Below are 20,393 nucleotides of genomic sequence, written 5' to 3' on the forward strand. Positions count from 1 at the left end.
GGGGACTTAACCTACAGTTGATGGGCATGGGATGGGGTGAATACTAAGAGGGAGCTCCCTCAGGAACCTGTTTTTTTTTCACCCCCCCCCACCTTGCACTGTTCCTGGGTACCTTTACCAGGCTGCCACTCTGGTCATGTCACTTTTTGGAGTGTGACATCTGGGGACCAGGAGATCTCCAACGACACCCTGGAATAGCCTCCATTCCCTCTGGATCACCCCGAAAAGACAATCTATTCATTGTGGGGATCTCCATGTGCCTATGGCCTCTATGAAGGCGCCAGACTGTCTGGGGGGGCGGGATGGGATTAGGCTCTTATCAGATGGCAAATGTATATAAATACTGTGAGTTTGCGTGAATAACCCAGTTCTTGTTTCACCTTAATACTGGTCTTGTCTGGTTATTAGGGTGGGATACTTGCTAAAATCACTTCCAGCTCTACAGCTACAGGTTCCAGGGATCAAGAAGGTTTTTTTTGGCGGAGATACCCAGAGTCTGTCACAGGGTTAAATAAACACCAACCTGTAAACGTCTGAGCTTTACACTTATCTGCCTAAGGTGAGGTTAAGGTTTTTATGGTACCAGTAAGGCTATTTCTTTATGTATTATGAATCCTATAGTATAGTCAATTAGCTTTAGGCTTTCATCTCCCACATACTGCAGGTACAATTTAGCTGTTCCAGGGACAGAGGAACTACCAATTATCTTCATCCCCTTATTCCATAACAGAAAATTAGAAACAGGCAAATAATTAAATAAATTAAACCCCTATTTATATCTTTGTGTCCTATGCATGCTCATAAAAATAAAACCAAATGAAATGGCCTAGCAGCGAAAGGGTAAATTGTTTGCCAACAGCTACTTTACCTGCATTTGTTATTGCCTGTTTTATCCCCACCTACACTGAAAATATGAGTAACAAATATTTTCTCTGTAGGAAGGTGACAATGGCACTGATTAATCTCCTAGTGGGGGGTATAAGGGAGAGATACATTTTGTATGTGAAATAGCTGCTTGTGTTTATTCAACACCACCAGCTAGAATTATCATTTCAATACCTAACAAATAGTTGTAGGCTCAGCCAATAGTTATGGATCCCAGGTGATTGTTTTAATAAGAAAAAACACTTGATATTTCAAATACAAAAATAAACCTAAATGAACAAATTCCCATACATTAATACTCTGCAATAGGTATAACAAGTCATTTGGAACACATTAAGGGGAAATAAATTTTATTTTATCGTACAGTGTCCCTTTAAGCATGCATATGCATATAAAAGATATAAATATAAAAAAGCTTCAAACTCTAACCTTCTAGAGTGATGTTCAACCAGGCAGACATTGTTCTAGAATGATTTGAAGTCCAACATCTGTATTCTCCAGTAAATTGCTCTGATAGATTATTTATCTCTAACACTCGGCCTGAAACAAGAGCTCTATATTTAAAGCCCTTTATATTTTCAATAGGCTGTTTTTTTAGAAACCAGTGAATAGTATTCCGGTGGTTGGTTTGCACTGGACAGCCTGTAGAAAAAAATGAAATAAAACATTTTAATCAGAAACAGTATATTCTACAGTACAATATTATTGGGAGTATCTCCCGCTTTATGCATTTATTTGAAGGTAGTGAAATTAGTCAAAAAAGCGGAGATAGTATTTAGTATTTTTATTACATACTATATAATATAAGAACCAAACATGCATTTTATATAATCAGTAAAAGAACTGACACAGTAGCGTTATCACAATCTCAATCCAGATACACATTTTCTGAGTCATACTTTTTCAGAGAGGAGAGGGTAGTAAATGTGGTGATAGGCTGGAGACACGGCCTGTAGAATTGTATGCATTAGTTGTGATTATCTAAGTAAGACAATTACCTTACTTAAAACTTACCTATACGCAAGAGGTCTCCAGGTCTGACCACTATAGTACTGCCACCTGCTGATGCCATCAGAACTCGTCTTTTGGCCTTAACTTTGGATTGTTCATCATGAGACTCTTGATTACTTTCTGTTAAAAAATGAAACCTTTTAATTTATCATAATCTGTTTAAATAAAATAATTATCAGCAGTGGTAGAACTGAACAAAGACTAAATAATTTAGTCAGGTCTTAATGTTTTGCGTGAAAAAACAACCTATATAACAGCTCTAGGAGTTCTTGTTTCCTCACCGAAAGGATGATCAGAATGTAATTCATATGCTTATCTTAAAAGGATAGGAAAGTCAAAATTAAACTTGCATGATTCAGAAAGAGCATGTAATTTTAAGATACTTTTAAATTCACTTCTATTTTCAAATGTGCTTCGTTCTCTTAATATCCCTTGTTAAAAAAGAATATGCACATATCATACACTAGGGGGAGCTGCTGCTAATTAGTCCTGCACATATTTGTCTCTTGTGATTGGCTAACTAGATGTGTTGAGCTAGCTGCCAGTAGTGCAATGCTGTCCCTTCAGCAATGGATAACAAGAGAATGAAGAAAATTTGATAATAGAAGTCAATTTGAAAGTTGTTTAAAATTATATGTTCTATCTGAATCATAAAAATAGAAAATGTTGGGGTTTACTATCCCTTTAACTCACCTTGACTACAATAACCTCCTCCTATGAACCCTTCTTTATACTTGCCCTTGACCTCTACAATTTGTCATAAATAGCTTTGATGGCTCTTCATGTAACCATAACCTGTATCCCCATAATCTCACCTCTCTGCCATTTCTTACACATCTTACCTTCTTGCTTAAAGTGATTGTAAACTTATTCGTTATTGGAGAAATCAATGTAACTATGATCAAAATCTAACCCCACTTTCATTCATGGTTACTGTTTTCACTAAATAAAAGTGTTTTTAGAGCTAATCGCTCATACTGCTCATCCTCCCTGCGCCGATCTACACTTTATTTTTACAAGTGACGTTTCTTCATCCGGCCAATAATTAAAGTTTTATGATTCAGATAAAAGACCTGATGATCAAGGATTCTCCTGCTTGGAGATAAATTGTAGTGCAGATTTCATATGGGCTGAACTCACTGAATGAACAAAGAAAAAGGGTGGAACTCTCCAGCACTGCGGGATCTCTCTTTCTTATTTCTATACCTGAAGGAGAGACAAGCTCAATGCGATATGGCACTGCATGATTATGCTTTGTGCATTGTATTTTTTTTTTTTTTTTTTTTGAAACAATTTTTATTGAGATTATTGGCAAAAATAACAACTTGAATAATGTTCATTCACAATGACAGATGATTTACATAATACATAGAACATAGAATACAAGGGTAGACAATACAGGTAGTGGGAGATAGGACCTATTTGTGTACTGAAAATGTAAGCCATAGAAAAGAGAAGTTTTTGGGATATGGAATATAAATTTTCTGGGCACTTCTCTATAGGTCGTCGTATAGCTCCCTTTAAGAATATGTGAATGAACTTAGCAGAAAGAAATCTCCTTTTGTTATATAGGGTAATTTTAGTATGTGATAAAATGAAAAATAAAGCATAAAGGGTAAACAGCGGGCCAGAGCCGCTTTGATATTAATGGGAGGGGAGGGGGACGTGTCCAGGATTATGTTGATGTGACGTGATCTGGTGAATATGCGGATATGATTTACAGTCTAGGCCTGAGGGTAGGTTATGGAGGTCTATAAACAAGCTTCTGTCTTAGGTGGGAGACTCAAAAAAATCTTGAATAAGAGGCAGAGAGGGGATATAGCTAAAATGGCCTGAGAAGAGATAACACAATGGGACTGCTGCTATGGGCTGGATTAATACTGAGGGGTGAGCAGTTTTATGTTATATGGTAATGTAAGGGGGTAGTAGTAAGTAGAGTTACATAACTGAGGGTTTCACTATGTAGTGGGAAACTAAATATCAGCTGATAGAATTGGCTGTAGAGGGGCCTATATATGTGTGATAAAAGTGTCTCCTCGCACTTTAGAGAGGGAAAGAGTGCTAACCTAGACCTGCTAGGTATGTAATGATATATGTGAGAAACTGTTACATCAATGAATGCCATTAGTAATCTCTTTCTATACTTAAGTCTGGTATTAGCGAGAGCTATTAATAGGTAGGAAATTATGTTAAGAGGGATAATATTATAGGACCACTAGTACTATTACACTTATAGGAATAATAAGGGAGAAGGAGCAACACCATGGTATATAGGGTGGCAGAGCTGATTGCAATAGATGAGTCTAATGTACTTCAAAATATCTTAATGTAAAAAAACTATTGACCCCTATGTCAGCAGCAGACATATGATTATGAAAACCATAACAAATAGTGAAACAGCCTAACAGGAGCTCTTGTCTAAGTAGCAATTAATTTAGACAGACAGACAGTCATATTAGTAACAGGTACTGAGGGATATTGTCTGCTACAGCTGTTAGACTAAGTATATATGGTCTTAATAGAGTTAAGATCAGTAGGATATAGAAAATAATCAGTGTTCCTGTGTTTGTGGGTGGAGAGCATTTTCAATAAATGTATGTACTTCCAGACAATTATAACCACTACTATAAGACATGCAACTATAACTTAGCATTGGTATAACAAAGTAATAGTATCAGAGGCAGGTATCAAGCCTTATTAATACATCTTGCCCACTGGCTGAGTTGATGGGAGAAATATGTCAAACTATGCTATATTTTACATGAAAAACTGTTTGGTCCTCAACTAGTTAACCCCCACTTTACCCCCTACACAATGAGCCTCTGTCGCACATAAGTAAATATCAAATAATATCAGGCACTAAGCAACTCAGCAAACATAGACAGTATAAAATACATGGAAGCTCATCACAAAAATTTAGGAAAAGCAGATCCTATACACGCTATAGGAAACGTAAGCATCACAGTGTAGTCCTGTTCATTGCAGATCTGAGGAACATTTTAAAACTTAGGTATAGATAACCGCATAACAAAACATTAGAAGGAGCAAAGTACTATATGTAAGGCTTAAGCATAAGTCCCACTGGGTGGTCATAAAGATAGTGTCCGAACTGACCGCCGGTAAATGTGCTTGCCTGGAGGCGCTACTAGCCGACTCCTCTTCTGGAGCAAATGGGAGGTTGGTATTGGTAAAGATCAGGCCCACGACTAGACATGGTGAACCGGGAGATCAAGAGTTCTTTTAGCCAAATTTCAATGACCGGTACTTGTAGTGATCTCAAGTGCGGTCTAAACAGCACACGCTGTCGAGTAGAGTTAAGCGAAGGGAACTTGCCTTGTTCCTTGTGAAGCCATCCGCCTCCGGTGCCATCCAGCCAACCCAGGTAAATGCCAGAGAGTGCTGAGAGGTCTCGGTGGTGGTAGTTATTATCATTTCTGGCTGGAGCCTTCTTTTTCACTGCGCCATCAGAAGAGAGTTCTTCAGCAATCGGCGATCTACTCTCCTCCCCTCCCCCAAGGCCGGCCGCATCCTCCGGGTCAGGTAAAGGAGAGTCAAGAGGCGAGTTATGTAGTTGTGTTTGTGTTTGGTCAAAAGTAGCGGAACTGTACTTAGGTTGCGCAGAGTTTTCATTAATCTCCTCTGACTCCGCCATGTTTGGAGCGGGTATATCCATGTGGCCATAACGTAGCGTAAAGTGTAGACTACGAAATTGACGTGCCATCTTTGTCTCAAGGGCTATGAAGAGGGCCCTTACTGAAGTATCAAAGTCCTCCATGGTTGGTGTATATGGCATGTCCATAGTTGTAGTAGATATTGTGTCTAAGGATGGCGGTATGGTCTCTGTGTGTTTGTTTGCCTGAAGAGGAGTTTGAGAATCATCTATGGGAATGTAGGATAAGGGGCAAATGGCTGGCTCTGGGACTTCCAGAAATAAGATATAGGTGTCCTTCGATGCAGGAGAATGAGCCTAGTAAACTGCAATAGGTATCAGCCTTGGATGGCATGGAATAAAACAGAATTTATGTTTACCTGATAAATTACTTTCTCCAACGGTGTGTCCGGTCCACGGCGTCATCCTTACTTGTGGGATATTCTCTTCCCCAACAGGAAATGGCAAAGAGCCCAGCAAAGCTGGTCACATGATCCCTCCTAGGCTCCGCCTACCCCAGTCATTCGACCGACGTTAAGGAGGAATATTTGCATAGGAGAAACCATATGATACCGTGGTGACTGTAGTTAAAGAAAATAAATTATCAGACCTGATTAAAAAACCAGGGCGGGCCGTGGGCCGGACACACCGTTGGAGAAAGTAATTTATCAGGTAAACATAAATTCTGTTTTCTCCAACATAGGTGTGTCCGGTCCACGGCGTCATCCTTACTTGTGGGAACCAATACCAAAGCTTTAGGACACGGATGAAGGGAGGGAGCAAATCAGGTCACCTAAATGGAAGGCACCACGGCTTGCAAACCTTTCTCCCAAAAATAGCCTCAGAAGAAGCAAAAGTATCAAACTTGTAAAATTTGGTAAAAATGTGCAGTGAAGACCAAGTCGCTGCCCTACATATCTGATCAACAGAAGCCTCGTTCTTGAAGGCCCATGTGGAAGCCACAGCCCTAGTGGAATGAGCTGTGATTCTTTCAGGAGGCTGCCGTCCGGCAGTCTCGTAAGCCAATCTGATGATGCTTTTAATCCAAAAAGAGAGAGAGGTAGAAGTTGCTTTTTGACCTCTCCTTTTACCAGAATAAACAACAAACAAGGAAGATGTTTGTCTAAAATCCTTTGTAGCATCTAAATAGAATTTTAGAGCGCGAACAACATCCAAATTGTGCAACAAACGTTCCTTCTTCGAAACTGGTTTCGGACACAAAGAAGGCACGACTATCTCCTGGTTAATGTTTTTGTTAGAAACAACTTTTGGAAGAAAACCAGGTTTAGTACGTAAAACCACCTTATCTGCATGGAACACCAGATAAGGAGGAGAACACTGCAGAGCAGATAATTCTGAAACTCTTCTAGCAGAAGAAATTGCAACCAAAAACAAAACTTTCCAAGATAATAACTTAATATCAACGGAATGTAAGGGTTCAAACGGAACCCCCTGAAGAACTGAAAGAACCAAGTTGAGACTCCAAGGAGGAGTCAAAGGTTTGTAAACAGGCTTGATTCTAACCAGAGCCTGAACAAAGGCTTGAACATCTGGCACAGCTGCCAGTTTTTTGTGAAGTAACACAGACAAGGCAGAAATCTGTCCCTTCAAGGAACTTGCAGATAATCCTTTCTCCAATCCTTTTTGAAGAAAGGATAGAATCTTAGGAATCTTTACCTTGTCCCAAGGGAATCCTTTAGATTCACACCAACAGATATATTTTTTCCATATTTTGTGGTAAATTTTTCTAGTTACAGGCTTTCTGGCCTGAACAAGAGTATCAATAACAGAATCTGAGAACCCTCGTTTTGATAAGATCAAGCGTTCAATCTCCAAGCAGTCAGCTGGAGTGAGACCAGATTCGGATGTTCGAACGGACCTTGAACAAGAAGGTCTCGTCTCAAAGGTAGCTTCCATGGTGGAGCCGATGACATATTCACCAGATCTGCATACCAAGTCCTGCGTGGCCACGCAGGAGCTATCAAGATCACCGACGCCCTCTCCTGATTGATCCTGGCTACCAGCCTGGGGATGAGAGGAAACGGCGGGAATACATAAGCTAGTTTGAAGGTCCAAGGTGCTACTAGTGCATCTACTAGAGTCGCCTTGGGATCCCTGGATCTGGACCCGTAGCAAGGAACCTTGAAGTTCTGCCGAGAGGCCATCAGATCCATGTCTGGAATGCCCCACAGTTGAGTAATTTGGGCAAAGATTTCCGGATGGAGTTCCCACTCCCCCGGATATAATGTCTGACGACTCAGAAAATCCGCTTCCCAATTTTCCACTCCTGGGATGTGGATTGCAGACAGGTGGCAGGAGTGAGTCTCCGCCCATTGAATGATTTTGGTCACTTCTTCCATCGCCAGGGAACTCCTTGTTCCCCCCTGATGGTTGATGTACGCAACAGTCGTCATGTTGTCTGATTGAAACCGTATGAACTTGGCCTTTGCTAGCTGAGGCCAAGCCTTGAGAGCATTGAATATCGCTCTCAGTTCCAGAATATTTATCGGTAGAAGAGATTCTTCCCGAGACCAAAGACCCTGAGCTTTCAGGGATCCCCAGACCGCGCCCCAGCCCATCAGACTGGCGTCGGTCGTGACAATGACCCACTCTGGTCTGCGGAAGGTCATCCCTTGTGACAGGTTGTCCAGGGACAGCCACCAACGGAGTGAGTCTCTGGTCCTCTGATTTACTTGTATCTTCGGAGACAAGTCTGTATAGTCCCCATTCCACTGACTGAGCATGCACAGTTGTAATGGTCTTAGATGAATGCGCGCAAAAGGAACTATGTCCATTGCCGCTACCATCAAACCTATTACTTCCATGCACTGCGCTATGGAAGGAAGAGGAACGGAATGAAGTGTTTGACAAGAGTTTAGAAGTTTTGTTTTTCTGGCCTCTGTCAGAAAAATCCTCATTTCTAAGGAGTCTATTATTGTTCCCAAGAAGGGAACCCTTGTCGACGGAGATAGAGAACTCTTTTCCACGTTCACTTTCCATCCGTGAGATCTGAGAAAGGCCAGGACTATGTCCGTGTGAGCCTTTGCTTGAGGAAGGGACGACGCTTGAATCAGAATGTCGTCCAAGTAAGGTACTACTGCAATGCCCCTTGGTCTTAGCACCGCTAGAAGGGACCCTAGTACCTTTGTGAAAATCCTTGGAGCAGTGGCTAATCCGAAAGGAAGCGCCACGAACTGGTAATGCTTGTCCAGGAATGCGAACCTTAGGAACCGATGATGTTCCTCGTGGATAGGAATATGTAGATACGCATCCTTTAAATCCACCGTGGTCATGAATTGACCTTCCTGGATGGAAGGAAGAATTGTTCGAATGGTTTCCATTTTGAACGATGGAACCTTGAGAAACTTGTTTAAGATCTTGAGATCTAAGATTGGTCTGAACGTTCCCTCTTTTTTGGGAACTATGAACAGATTGGAGTAGAACCCCATCCCTTGTTCTCCTAATGGAACAGGATGAATCACTCCCATTTTTAACAGGTCTTCTACGCAATGTAAGAATGCCTGTCTCTTTATGTGGTCTGAAGACAATTGAGACCTGTGGAACCTCCCCCTTGGGGGAAGCCCCTTGAATTCCAGAAGATAACCTTGGGAGACTATTTCTAGTGCCCAAGGATCCAGAACATCTCTTGCCCAAGCCTGAGCGAAGAGAGAGAGTCTGCCCCCCACCAGATCCGGTCCCGGATCGGGGGCCAACATTTCATGCTGTCTTGGTAGCAGTGGCAGGTTTCTTGGCCTGCTTTCCCTTGTTCCAGCCTTGCATTGGTCTCCAGGCTGGCTTGGCTTGAGAAGTATTACCCTCTTGCTTAGAGGACGTAGCACTTGGGGCTGGTCCGTTTCTACGAAAGGGACGAAAATTAGGTTTATTTTTGGCCTTGAAAGACCTATCCTGAGGAAGGGCGTGGCCCTTACCCCCAGTGATATCAGAGATAATCTCTTTCAAATCAGGGCCAAACAGCGTTTTCCCCTTGAAAGGAATGTTAAGGAGTTTGTTCTTGGAAGACGCATCCGCTGACCAAGATTTCAACCAAAGCGCTCTACGCGCCACAATAGCAAACCCAGAATTCTTCGCCGCTAACCTAGCCAATTGCAAAGTGGCGTCTAGGGTGAAAGAATTAGCCAATTTGAGAGCACGGATTCTGTCCATAATCTCCTCATAAGGAGGAGAATCACTATCGATCGCCTTTACTAGCTCATCGAACCAGAAACACGCGGCTGTAGTGACAGGGACAATGCATGAAATTGGTTGTAGAAGGTAACCTTGCTGAACAAACATCTTTTTAAGCAAACCTTCTAAGTTTTTATCCATAGGATTTTTGAAAGCACAACTATCTTCTATGGGTATAGTGGTGCGTTTGTTTAAAGTAGAAACCGCTCCCTCGACCTTGGGGACAGTCTGCCATAAGTCCTTTCTAGGGTCGACCATAGGAAACAATTTTTTAAATATGGGGGGGAGGGACGAAAGGTATACCGGGCCTTTCCCATTCTTTATTTACAATGTCCGCCACCCGCTTGGGTATAGGAAAAGCTTCTGGGAGCCCCGGGACCTCTAGGAACTTGTCCATTTTACATAGTTTCTCTGGGATGATCAAATTCTCACAATCATCCAGAGTGGATAATACCTCCTTAAGCAGAGCGCGGAGATGTTCCAACTTAAATTTAAATGTAATCACATCGGGTTCAGCTTGTTGAGAAATTTTCCCTGAATCTGAAATTTCTCCCTCAGACAAAACCTCCCTGGCCCCCTCAGACTGGTGTAGGGGCATTTCAGAACCATTATCATCAGCGTCCTCATGCTCTTCAGTATCTAAAACAGAGCAGTCGCGCTTACGCTGATAAGTGGGCATTTTGGCTAAAATGTTTTTGATAGAATTATCCATTACAGCCGTTAATTGTTGCATAGTAAGGAGTATTGGCGCGCTAGATGTACTAGGGGCCTCCTGAGTGGGCAAGACTCGTGTAGACGAAGGAGGGAATGATGCAGTACCATGCTTACTCCCCTCACTTGAGGAATCATCTTGGGCATCATTTTCAGTGTCACATAAATCACATTTATTTAAATGAGAAGGAACCTTGGCTTCCCCACATTCAGAACACAGTCTATTTGGTAGTTCAGACATGTTAAACAGGCATAAACTTGATAACAAAGTACAAAAAACGTTTTAAAATAAAACCGTTACTGTCACTTTAAATTTTAAACTGAACACACTTTATTACTGCAATTGCGAAAAGTATGAAGGAATTGTTCAAAATTCACCAAAATTTCACCACAGTGTCTTAAAGCCTTAAAAGTATTGCACACCAAATTTGGAAGCTTTAACCCTTAAAATAACGGAACCGGAGCCGTTTTTAACTTTAACCCCTTTACAGTCCCTGGTATCTGCTTTGCTGAGACCCAACCAAGCCCAAAGGGGAATACGATACCAAATGACGCCTTCAGAAAGTCTTTTCTATGTATCAGAGCTCCTCACACATGCGACTGCATGTCATGCTGCTCAAAAACAAGTGCGCAATACCGGCGCGAAAATGAGGCTCTGCCTATGATTAGGGAAAGCCCCTAGAGAATAAGGTGTCTAAAACAGTGCCTGCCGATATTATTTAACAAAAATACCCAGATTAAATGATTCCTCAAGGCTAAATATGTGTAATATATGAATCGATTTAGCCCAGAAAATGTCCACAGTCTTAATAAGCCCTTGTGAAGCCCTTATTTACTGTCTGAATAAAAATGGCTTACCGGATCCCATAGGGAAAATGACAGCTTCCAGCACTACATCGTCTTGTTAGAATGTGTCATACCTCAAGCAGCAAAAGACTGCTCACTGTTCCCCCAACTGAAGTTAATTCCTCTCAACAGTCCTGTGTGGAACAGCCATGGATTTTAGTAACGGTTGCTAAAATCATTTTCCTCATACAAACAGAAATCTTCATCTCTTTTCTGTTTCAGAGTAAATAGTACATACCAGCACTATTTTAAAATAACAAACTCTTGATTGAATAATAAAAACTACAGTTAAACACTAAAAAACTCTAAGCCATCTCCGTGGAGATGTTGCCTGTACAACGGCAAAGAGAATGACAGGGGTAGGCGGAGCCTAGGAGGGATCATGTGACCAGCTTTGCTGGGCTCTTTGCCATTTCCTGTTGGGGAAGAGAATATCCCACAAGTAAGGATGACGCCGTGGACCGGACACACCTATGTTGGAGAAATTAGATTCTTTCATGAATTGCAGCCTTAAAGTGGAGAGCTCTTATTAAAGTGGCCATCTTAGATGCTGGTCCGGACACGCCCCCCCTGTACATTGTATTTTATATTAGTTTACACTTCAGATTGGGTCATTTCAGTATTATTACATTCAACCTTAGCACTTTCTATTTTATATTTTAATACATTTAGATTTTACAAATTCTGATTATGTTTTGAAAGTTTCTGTGTTACTTTAACAAATTAGGATCATACTTTATACTTTGTATATTTCTGTGTAGCTTTTACAAATTACATTGCACTTGGTATTTTCTATATTGTAAAACAAAACACAGCTTCAGAAAGTGGGAGGGAGAGGGCAGTTCTCTGGGCTGAAGAGGGGAGTTCCCAGGGTATGTCTGAAGCTCTCTCACAAGTCTTGTGTAATGCTGTAAGTTTTTTAAACAACCTGGTATTACGGATTTTTCTCGCCAGCTGTATGCAGGTGAAAATTGCTAAAAATTTTAAATACAGTTATTTAACTGACAGAAAAGTAATATATACTAAACTATAGGCAAAAGCAAGTTAAAAATTCTGGTGAAAACATTTCAGTTGATGCAAATAAAGGCTTTATATTAGTTCCAGGTGTTTTCCAGTTACCTTCTACTCCCCTGTGAAATTCTGTATCCCAGAAAGCTTCATTACTTTGCTTATCAGACCCCTAGAAAGTAATGAAGCTACAGATTACACAGAAACTTTGAAAGCATAATCAGAATTTGTAAAATCACAATCCTAAATATACTGCTGTATACAAAATAAAATACAAAATAGAAAGTGCTAAATTAGTAATAAAACTTAATCTGAAGTGTAAATTAATATAAAATACAAAGCACAAAGTGTACATACAGCAGAACTTCCATGTCATGAAATGCTATATTACACTGGCTTGTCTCTCCTTCACATACAGATATGCAGGAGCTTTAGATGATCAGGCCAAACGCCTGCAATTAACGCATGTTGGGATAGCGCAACCTCAGAACTCTTGTTAACTGTTACACAAGACAAAAAAATTACACAAAACACATCACAAATACATTTTAAAGTACAGTTGAAATAACACTATCTAATGAAAATTAAAGCTATGAGGTCTCAGGGATTAGAAAAAAAAAAAATGCAAAGGGCTTTAAAGTGATATGAAACACAAAATTTTTCTTTCATGATTCAGATAGACCATGCGATTTTAAACAATTTTTCTAAATAACTTCTATTATCAAATTTTCTTCATTCTCTTGGCATCTTTTGTGGAAAAACAGGGACACATGCTTAGGAGCTGGCCCATTTCTGGAGCACAATGTGGCAGCAGTTTTTCAAGAATGTCATCCATTTGCAAACGCGCTAGATGGCAGCACTTTTTCCAACAAAGTAAATTTGATAATAGAAGTAAATTGGAAACGTTTTTTAAAAATAGTATGCTTTGTCTGAATCACATAAGAAAATGTTTAGGTTTCATATCCATTTAACATATATATATATTGATTGGAGTAGCCGTGTTAGTCCAGAGATTTAGATATCAAAATAACAAGAGTATTGCATTGAGTAATGATACTTTTTTATTGGACTAACTATACATGTATAAGATGACAAGCTTTCGGAAGAGTTCCTTCCTTTATCAAGTCTAAAGCAATACTGACCAATTCAATGGAATTTACAGATTGTATCTTAAAACACAGGCTAAAAAGACAGAAAGTGTTACAGAGGTCTGAATGCAGGGGGAGGAAGAGTGTCGTAAAAATCATGATTGGGGTTTAGGAGACAGGCAGATAGTGTCAGTAAAAGATATCAGGCAGGGGAAATATATGGTTATACACAAAGCATATACTGACATAAAGTTATATATCAACATAGAATCAATATGTATAAATATGGGAAATTAGGTATGCAGGGGAATATAGGATAGAAAAAGGGAGAAAGGAAAGAAAATAAAAAGGGAAATAATAATAATGACAAAAGTGTGGACATAGGCTTACCTGCATACCTATGCATAGAGAGTGTGGAATATACAATGTAATTGACTACAGTATAGGAAAGTACATTACAAATGTTTTGGGGATAATGGGTTAAGAAACCAGAGTCCACATTTAGTCCAGAATTTAGCAAGTTGAAGTGCATTATCATTTTCATTTCAAAGGTTTTTCTTTCCATGGTGTTTTTGAAGTTGCCTCTGAGAATCTATAGGATGTATATATATATATATATATATATATATATATATATATATACATACATACATACATGTCTAAAGAGGGATATGGATATATATATATATATATATATATATATATATATATACACACAGGGGTTGAAAAAGTTGCCCAAGAGCTAGTGGTCCCATGAAATTTCTTTGTGGTCACACTTTTTTAACTCCAAAAAATTGTATTAAGGATAAAACACTCTTTGTATACAATTATAAACTAATAATTCTCATACCTAAAAAGAGAATATTCTTGTTCACATGGCAGCAAGTTGAGGCAGGAATAATTGCACACATACATTTATAGCCAGGGATATACACACACTCAGATATATATGCACAAACACACAATCACAGATACACACAAACACACATAAGTTCTCACTTACACACTCACACAAACAAGACTCACGCACACACTTGTAAACAATCTGTCACACAGTTTCTCTCACATATATTCTCACTTTCTCACACACACATCCTATTTCTCACTCTCTCATATTCTCACTATGTAAAACACACAAACTCTCTTACACACAATTGTTTTGCAGTTATTATGGATAAGTGGCACATTTATTACAGTAGAAGTAGCACCCATACTTCTTAAAGGTCCTATGCTACAGCAGGACAAGGAGAATGATAAATAAGAAAAGAAGGAATAAGTAAATATGATACCCCCTGCCATCTCCACTGTGCAGCCATCAATAGGGTACAAGCAAAGGTTGCTAAAAAAAACTAAAACATTAAAGTGTAGAACCACCTCTACTATAGAAAAACTTTTAACCATAATCTTTTTCAGGCAAGGCATATTTTATATTGACCAGATTAGGGGATTAATTCTTCATGTATATGGTTTATATCCCCCTATCATTTGAGAATATTGACCTGAGAAGTGCAGTGTTACTGTGAGTAAACTGGAACAGCCTCTACAATGACTTTATTTGAAAATTGTTGTGTGGGGCAGTATTAGAAAAAGTAGTAATAACCTAATATGATAAATCTTTATAAACATTAAAGTTTATATGACAGATACATGTTGAAAATAGCAGACCATTTTCCTAAGTCGTCCCAAGAAATTTCAAGGTCGTCCGGAACCACTAGGCGACCGGGTTTTTCAACCCCTGTATATATAAATATATATATAAAAAGAGGGATAAATAAAAATAATTCTGCATAAAGGAGTACCAAGGATAGTTAAAAAATATGTATGTATCCCAGTGTGCACAGGGGGCATAAAAAAAATAATCATGGTTAGTAAAAGAAAGAAAAATAAGAAAAAAGAAAAAAGGAAGAATATACAAGGACGCCCTAGCCAGCACTCTCCATAATTCATAAATTATGCAATTCCAGGGGTATGACCATCAGGGTGACCAGAGTCAGTACAAATGCAAAGACAGCATTAAATGTAAGGTAAATTTATTATAAACAAATCACATCTAATAAAAATAAAAAAACACATACGATACACCTTAAATATATAATTATATATAATTGGAAAATACCAATGGCCATGGTAAAAGGGGACCATAAATGGAACAATCTAATGCATATACATAATGCAACACAAATTATAGAAGCAGTGCAATATAGCATAATTCAAGGCATGGATATAGCATATTCCATCAGTCAATGTATGGTCACATATGAAAATGTAGACAAGACTTGGAAAATCACTGGTGGATAGTGATGTCGCGAATAGTTCACCGGCAAATGGTTCCCGGCGAACATAGCTTGTTCGCGTTCGCCGCGGCGGGCGAACATATGCGATGTTCGATCCGCCCCCTATTCATCATCATTGAGTAATACTTTGACCCTGTACCTCACAGTCAGCAGACACATTCCAGCCAATCAGCAGCAGACCCTCCCTCCCAGACCCTCCTACCTCCTGGACAGCATCCATTTTAGATTCATTTGGAAGCTGCATTCTTAGAGAGAGGAGGGACAGTGTAGCTGCTGCTGATTTAATAGGGAAATCGATAGCTAGGCTAGTGTATTCAGTGTCCGCTACAGTCCTGAAGGACTCATCTGATCTCTGCTGTAAGGACAGCACCCCAAAAAGCCCTTTTTAGGGCTAGAACATCAGTCTGCTTTTTTTTTTTCCTGTGTAATCTAATTGCAGTTGCCTGCCTGCCAGTGTGTGTGTCAGACTCACAGCGTATACTGTACCCACTTGCCCAGTGCCACCACTCATATCTGGTGTAACAGTGTAGATTTTAAAAAAACAACACTTTTTTGACTGTGTTAAATAATAGCAGTCAGTTTCCTTCACACGTGTGCGTTTCAGTGCCTGCCTGCCAGGACACAGTGTCACTCCAGTGCAACTCATATCTGGTGTAACAGTAGTGTAGATTTTAAAAAAACAACACTTTTTTGACTGTGTTAAATAATAGCAGTCAGTTTCCTTCACACGTGTGCGTTTCAGTGCCTGCCTGCCAGGGCACAGTGTCACCCCAGTGCAACTCATATCTGGTGTAACAGTAGTGTAGATTTAAAAAAAACAACACTTTTTTGACTGTGTTAAATAATAGCAGTCAGTTTCCTTCACACGTGTGCGTTTCAGTGCCTGCCAGGGCACAGTGTCACCCCAGTGCAACTCATATCTGGTGTAACAGTAGTGTACATTTAAAAAAAAATATACAATTTTGACTGTAATAGATTGAATAGCAGTTAGTTGTCTGCAAGCGTGTGTGTCAGGCCTACAGCGTCTACTCTGCCAACTTCTGCCAGTGCACAGTGCCACTCATATCTGTTGTCACAGTAGCTTGCACGCATAGTACCACTAATCGGAAAAAAAAATGACAGGCAGAGGCAGGCCACCCCGCATGGGGCCTTCATGTTCGTGGTGCTGTGATTCCCTTTGGCCCTAGAATAATGCCCAGTGTTCAGAGGCCACGTACCCCTAACTTGAACAGTTCTGAGGACATAGTTGACTGGCTAACACAGGACACCCAATCTTCTACAGCTTCCGCTCGGAACCTTGACGCACCATCCTCCTCCAGCTTAGCACCACAGCCGCTTCACTTGATCTGTCAGAGGAGATATTTACACATCAGTTGGAAGAAATGAGTGATAGTGATGCGCAACCATTATTGCCAGAGGATGTAGATAACAGGGATATGTCTCAGTCAGGCAGCATTACACACATGGACGTACGGTGTGATGATGATGTTGTACCCGCTGCTGCTTCCTTTGTTGAGTTGTCAGATACAAGTGAAGCGGTTGATGATGATGATGCGTCCGTGGATGTCACGTGGGTGCCCGCTGGAAGAGAAGAAGAAGAGGGGGAAAGTTCAGATGGGGAGACAGAGAGGAGGAGGAGACGAGTTAGAAGGAGGGGGAGGTCATCGCAAGGAGCTAGTGGCACAGTCAGACAGCATGCATCGGCACCTGGGGTCAGCCAGACAGCACTCCAATCAACGCATGCTGTTGCCACCACCAGAATGCCGTCATTGCAGAGCTCAGCAGTGTGGCATTTTTTTGTGTGTCTGCCTCTGACAACAGCGATGCCATTTGCAACCTGTGCCAAAAGAAACTGAGTCGTGGGAAGTCCAACACCCACCTAGGTACAACTGCATTGCGAAGGCACATGATCGCACATCACAAACGCCTATGGCATCAACACATGAGTACAAGCAGCACACAAACTCAAAGCCCCATCCTCCTCCTGGTCCAGCATCTTCAGCCACGTCAGCCACTGCTGTCCTCCTTGCCCCCTCTCAACCATCCGCCACTCCGTCTCTCACCTTGAGCAGTTCCTGCTCATGTGCCCACAGTCAGGTGTCTATCAAGGACATGTTTGAGCGTAAGAAGCCAATGTCACAAAGTCACCCCCTTGCTCGGCATCTGACAGCTGGCTTGTCTGAACTCTTAGCCCACCAGCTTTTACCATACAAGCTGGTGGAGTCTGAGGCGTTCCAAAAATTTGTAGCTATTGGGAAATTTCTTTGCACAAAAGGCAATCCCCAACCTGTACTCGATTGTGCAAAAGGAAGTAATGGCATGTCTGGCACACAGTGTTGGGGCAAGGGTCCATCTGACCACTGATACCTGGTCTGCAAAGCATGGTCAGGGCAGGTATATCACCTACACTGCGCATTGGGTAAACCTGCTGACGGCTGCCAAGCATGGAATGCGTGGCTCTGCAGAGGAGTTGGTGACACCGCCACGACTTGCAGGCAGGCCTGCTGCCACCTCCGCTACTCCTCCTACTCCATCCTCTTCCATAACCTCCTCGGCTGAGTCCTCTTCTGCTGCTGCGTCTTGCTCCACATCAACGGCACCCCCCCAGCTCCCCAGGTAATATTCCACATCCCGGATACGGCAGTGTCACGCCATCTTGGGGTTGACTTGCCTGAAAGCAGAGAGTCACACCGGACCAGCACTCCTGTCCGCCCTGAACGCACAGGTGGATCAATGGCTGACTCCGCACCAACTGGAGATCGGCAAAGTGGTTAGTGACAACGGAAGAAATTAGGTGGCGGCATTGAATTTGGGCAAGTTGACACATGTGCCGTGCATTGCACATGTGTGTAATCTGATCATACAACGCTTTATGCATAAGTACCCAGGCTTACAGGACTTCCTGAAGCAGGCCAGGAAGGTGTGTGGCCATTTCAGGCGTTCCTACACGGCCATGGCGCACTTTTCAGATATCCAGCGGCGAAACAACATGCCAGTGAGGCACTTGATTTGCGACAGCCCGACACGTTGGAATTCAACACTCCTAATGTTTGACCGCCTGATCCAACAAGAAAAAGCTGTTAACGACTATTTGTATGACCGGGGTGCTAGGAAAGCCTCGGCGGAGCTGGGATTTTTTTTGCCACGTTACTGGACGCTCATGCGCAATGCCTGTAGGCTCATGCGTCCTTTTGAGGAGGTGACAAACCTAGTCAGTCGCACCGAAGGCACCATTAGTGACATCATACCATTTGTTTTCTTCCTGGAGCGTGCCCTGAGAAGAGTGCTGGATCAGGCCGTAGATGAGTGTGAAGAGGAAGAGGAAGCAGCATCGCTTGCTGGACTTGCGGCAACGCTGGAAGAGGATTGTGAGGAACAGGAGTCAGAGGAGGAATGTGGCTTTGAGGAGGAGGAGGAAGACCAACCACAACAGGCATCCCAGGGTGCTCGTTGTCACCTATCTGGTACCCGTGGTGTTGTACGTGGCTGGGGGGAAGAACATACCTTCAGTGAGATCACTGCGGACAAGGAACGAGACATGAGTAGCTCGGCATCCAACCTTGTGCAAATGGGGTCTTTCATGCTGTCGTGCCTGTTGAGGGACCCTCGTATAAAAAGGCTGAAGGAGAACGACCTGTACTGGGTGTCCACGCTACTAGACCCCCGGTATAAGCAGAAAGTGCCTGAAATGTTACTGAGTTACCGCAAGTCGGAAAGGATGCAGCAGCACAACGGGAATCTAACAGGGGAAGAGGTGAAAGTAATCCTCCTCCTCCCACGACCACGCCGGCAAGGCAAGGACAGGACGCTTTATAGACGTGTTGTTGATGGAGGACATGCGGAGCTTTTTAAGTCCTACGCATCGCCACAGCCCTTCGGGGTCCACCCTCAGAGAACGACTCGACGGACAGGTAGCAGACTACCTCGCCTCAACTGCAGATATCGACACTCTGAGGAGCGATGAACCCCTTGACTACTGGGTGTGTAGGCTTGACCTGTGGCCTGAGCTATCCCAATTTGCGATAGAACTTCTGGCCTGCCCTGCTTCAAGTATCCTGTCAGAAAGGACCTTCAGTGCAGCAGGAGGTATTGTCACTGAGAAGAGAAGTTGCCTAGGTCAAAAAAGTCTAGATTACCTCACCTTTATTAAGATGAATGAGGGATGGATCCCGAAGGGACTGACAGTGGGCGATACATTTGACTAAAAAAGGCCTGATGAGATGAGCTGCCTTGGGCTAAAAATGGTCCACACGCTGCTGTATTTTATCTCTGAATGCCGGATGACTTGCGTGACTTATCCGCCACCAACTAGGGTTCAAGTCGCAATGTTTTAGGGCACTTTCTGCCTGGGAAACAAACATCAATTTTTCTGGGCGCTGCTACAGCAGCGGCTGCAACAATACCTAATTTTTCAGGCATGTGTACATGCCTAATTTTTCTGGCCTCTGGTGCTGCACTGTGGCTTCAAAAACCAAACAAAAAAAAGACACATAACAGGGATTAAACTGATAGGAATAGTACTACTTAACACACCACTCCAATCTGGTGGCACATTAGATTGCACGCGCAGTGCCCCAAATTTGAAGTAGGAGGTCCGACCAAGCATCTTTTTCCATCTCCCGGTTCCTAAAATCGATGCCATATACACGTCCCCTGATAGGGGACGTAACAGGGATTAAACTGATAGGAATAGTACTACTTAACACACCTTATAAT

General features: G+C 41.9%; 1 protein-coding gene across 1 annotated transcript in view; it reads right to left on the reverse strand.

Moving 5' to 3' along the window:
* The window catches only part of LOC128664505 (ADAMTS-like protein 3), a gene marked incomplete at its 5' end in the record, with an annotated part of 417,110 nt that overhangs the window by 62,074 nt on the left and 334,643 nt on the right, over positions 1 to 20,393 (reverse strand). Inside the window, 2 exons of the mRNA XM_053719326.1 lie at positions 1,315 to 1,527; positions 1,900 to 2,016. Of these exons, the coding sequence (XP_053575301.1) occupies positions 1,315 to 1,527; positions 1,900 to 2,016 (330 nt within the window). The remainder of the gene's footprint in view (positions 1 to 1,314; positions 1,528 to 1,899; positions 2,017 to 20,393) is intronic.

This window comes from Bombina bombina, chromosome 6 (genome assembly GCF_027579735.1).
Source record: "Bombina bombina isolate aBomBom1 chromosome 6, aBomBom1.pri, whole genome shotgun sequence".
Lineage (NCBI taxonomy): Eukaryota > Metazoa > Chordata > Amphibia > Anura > Bombinatoridae > Bombina > Bombina bombina.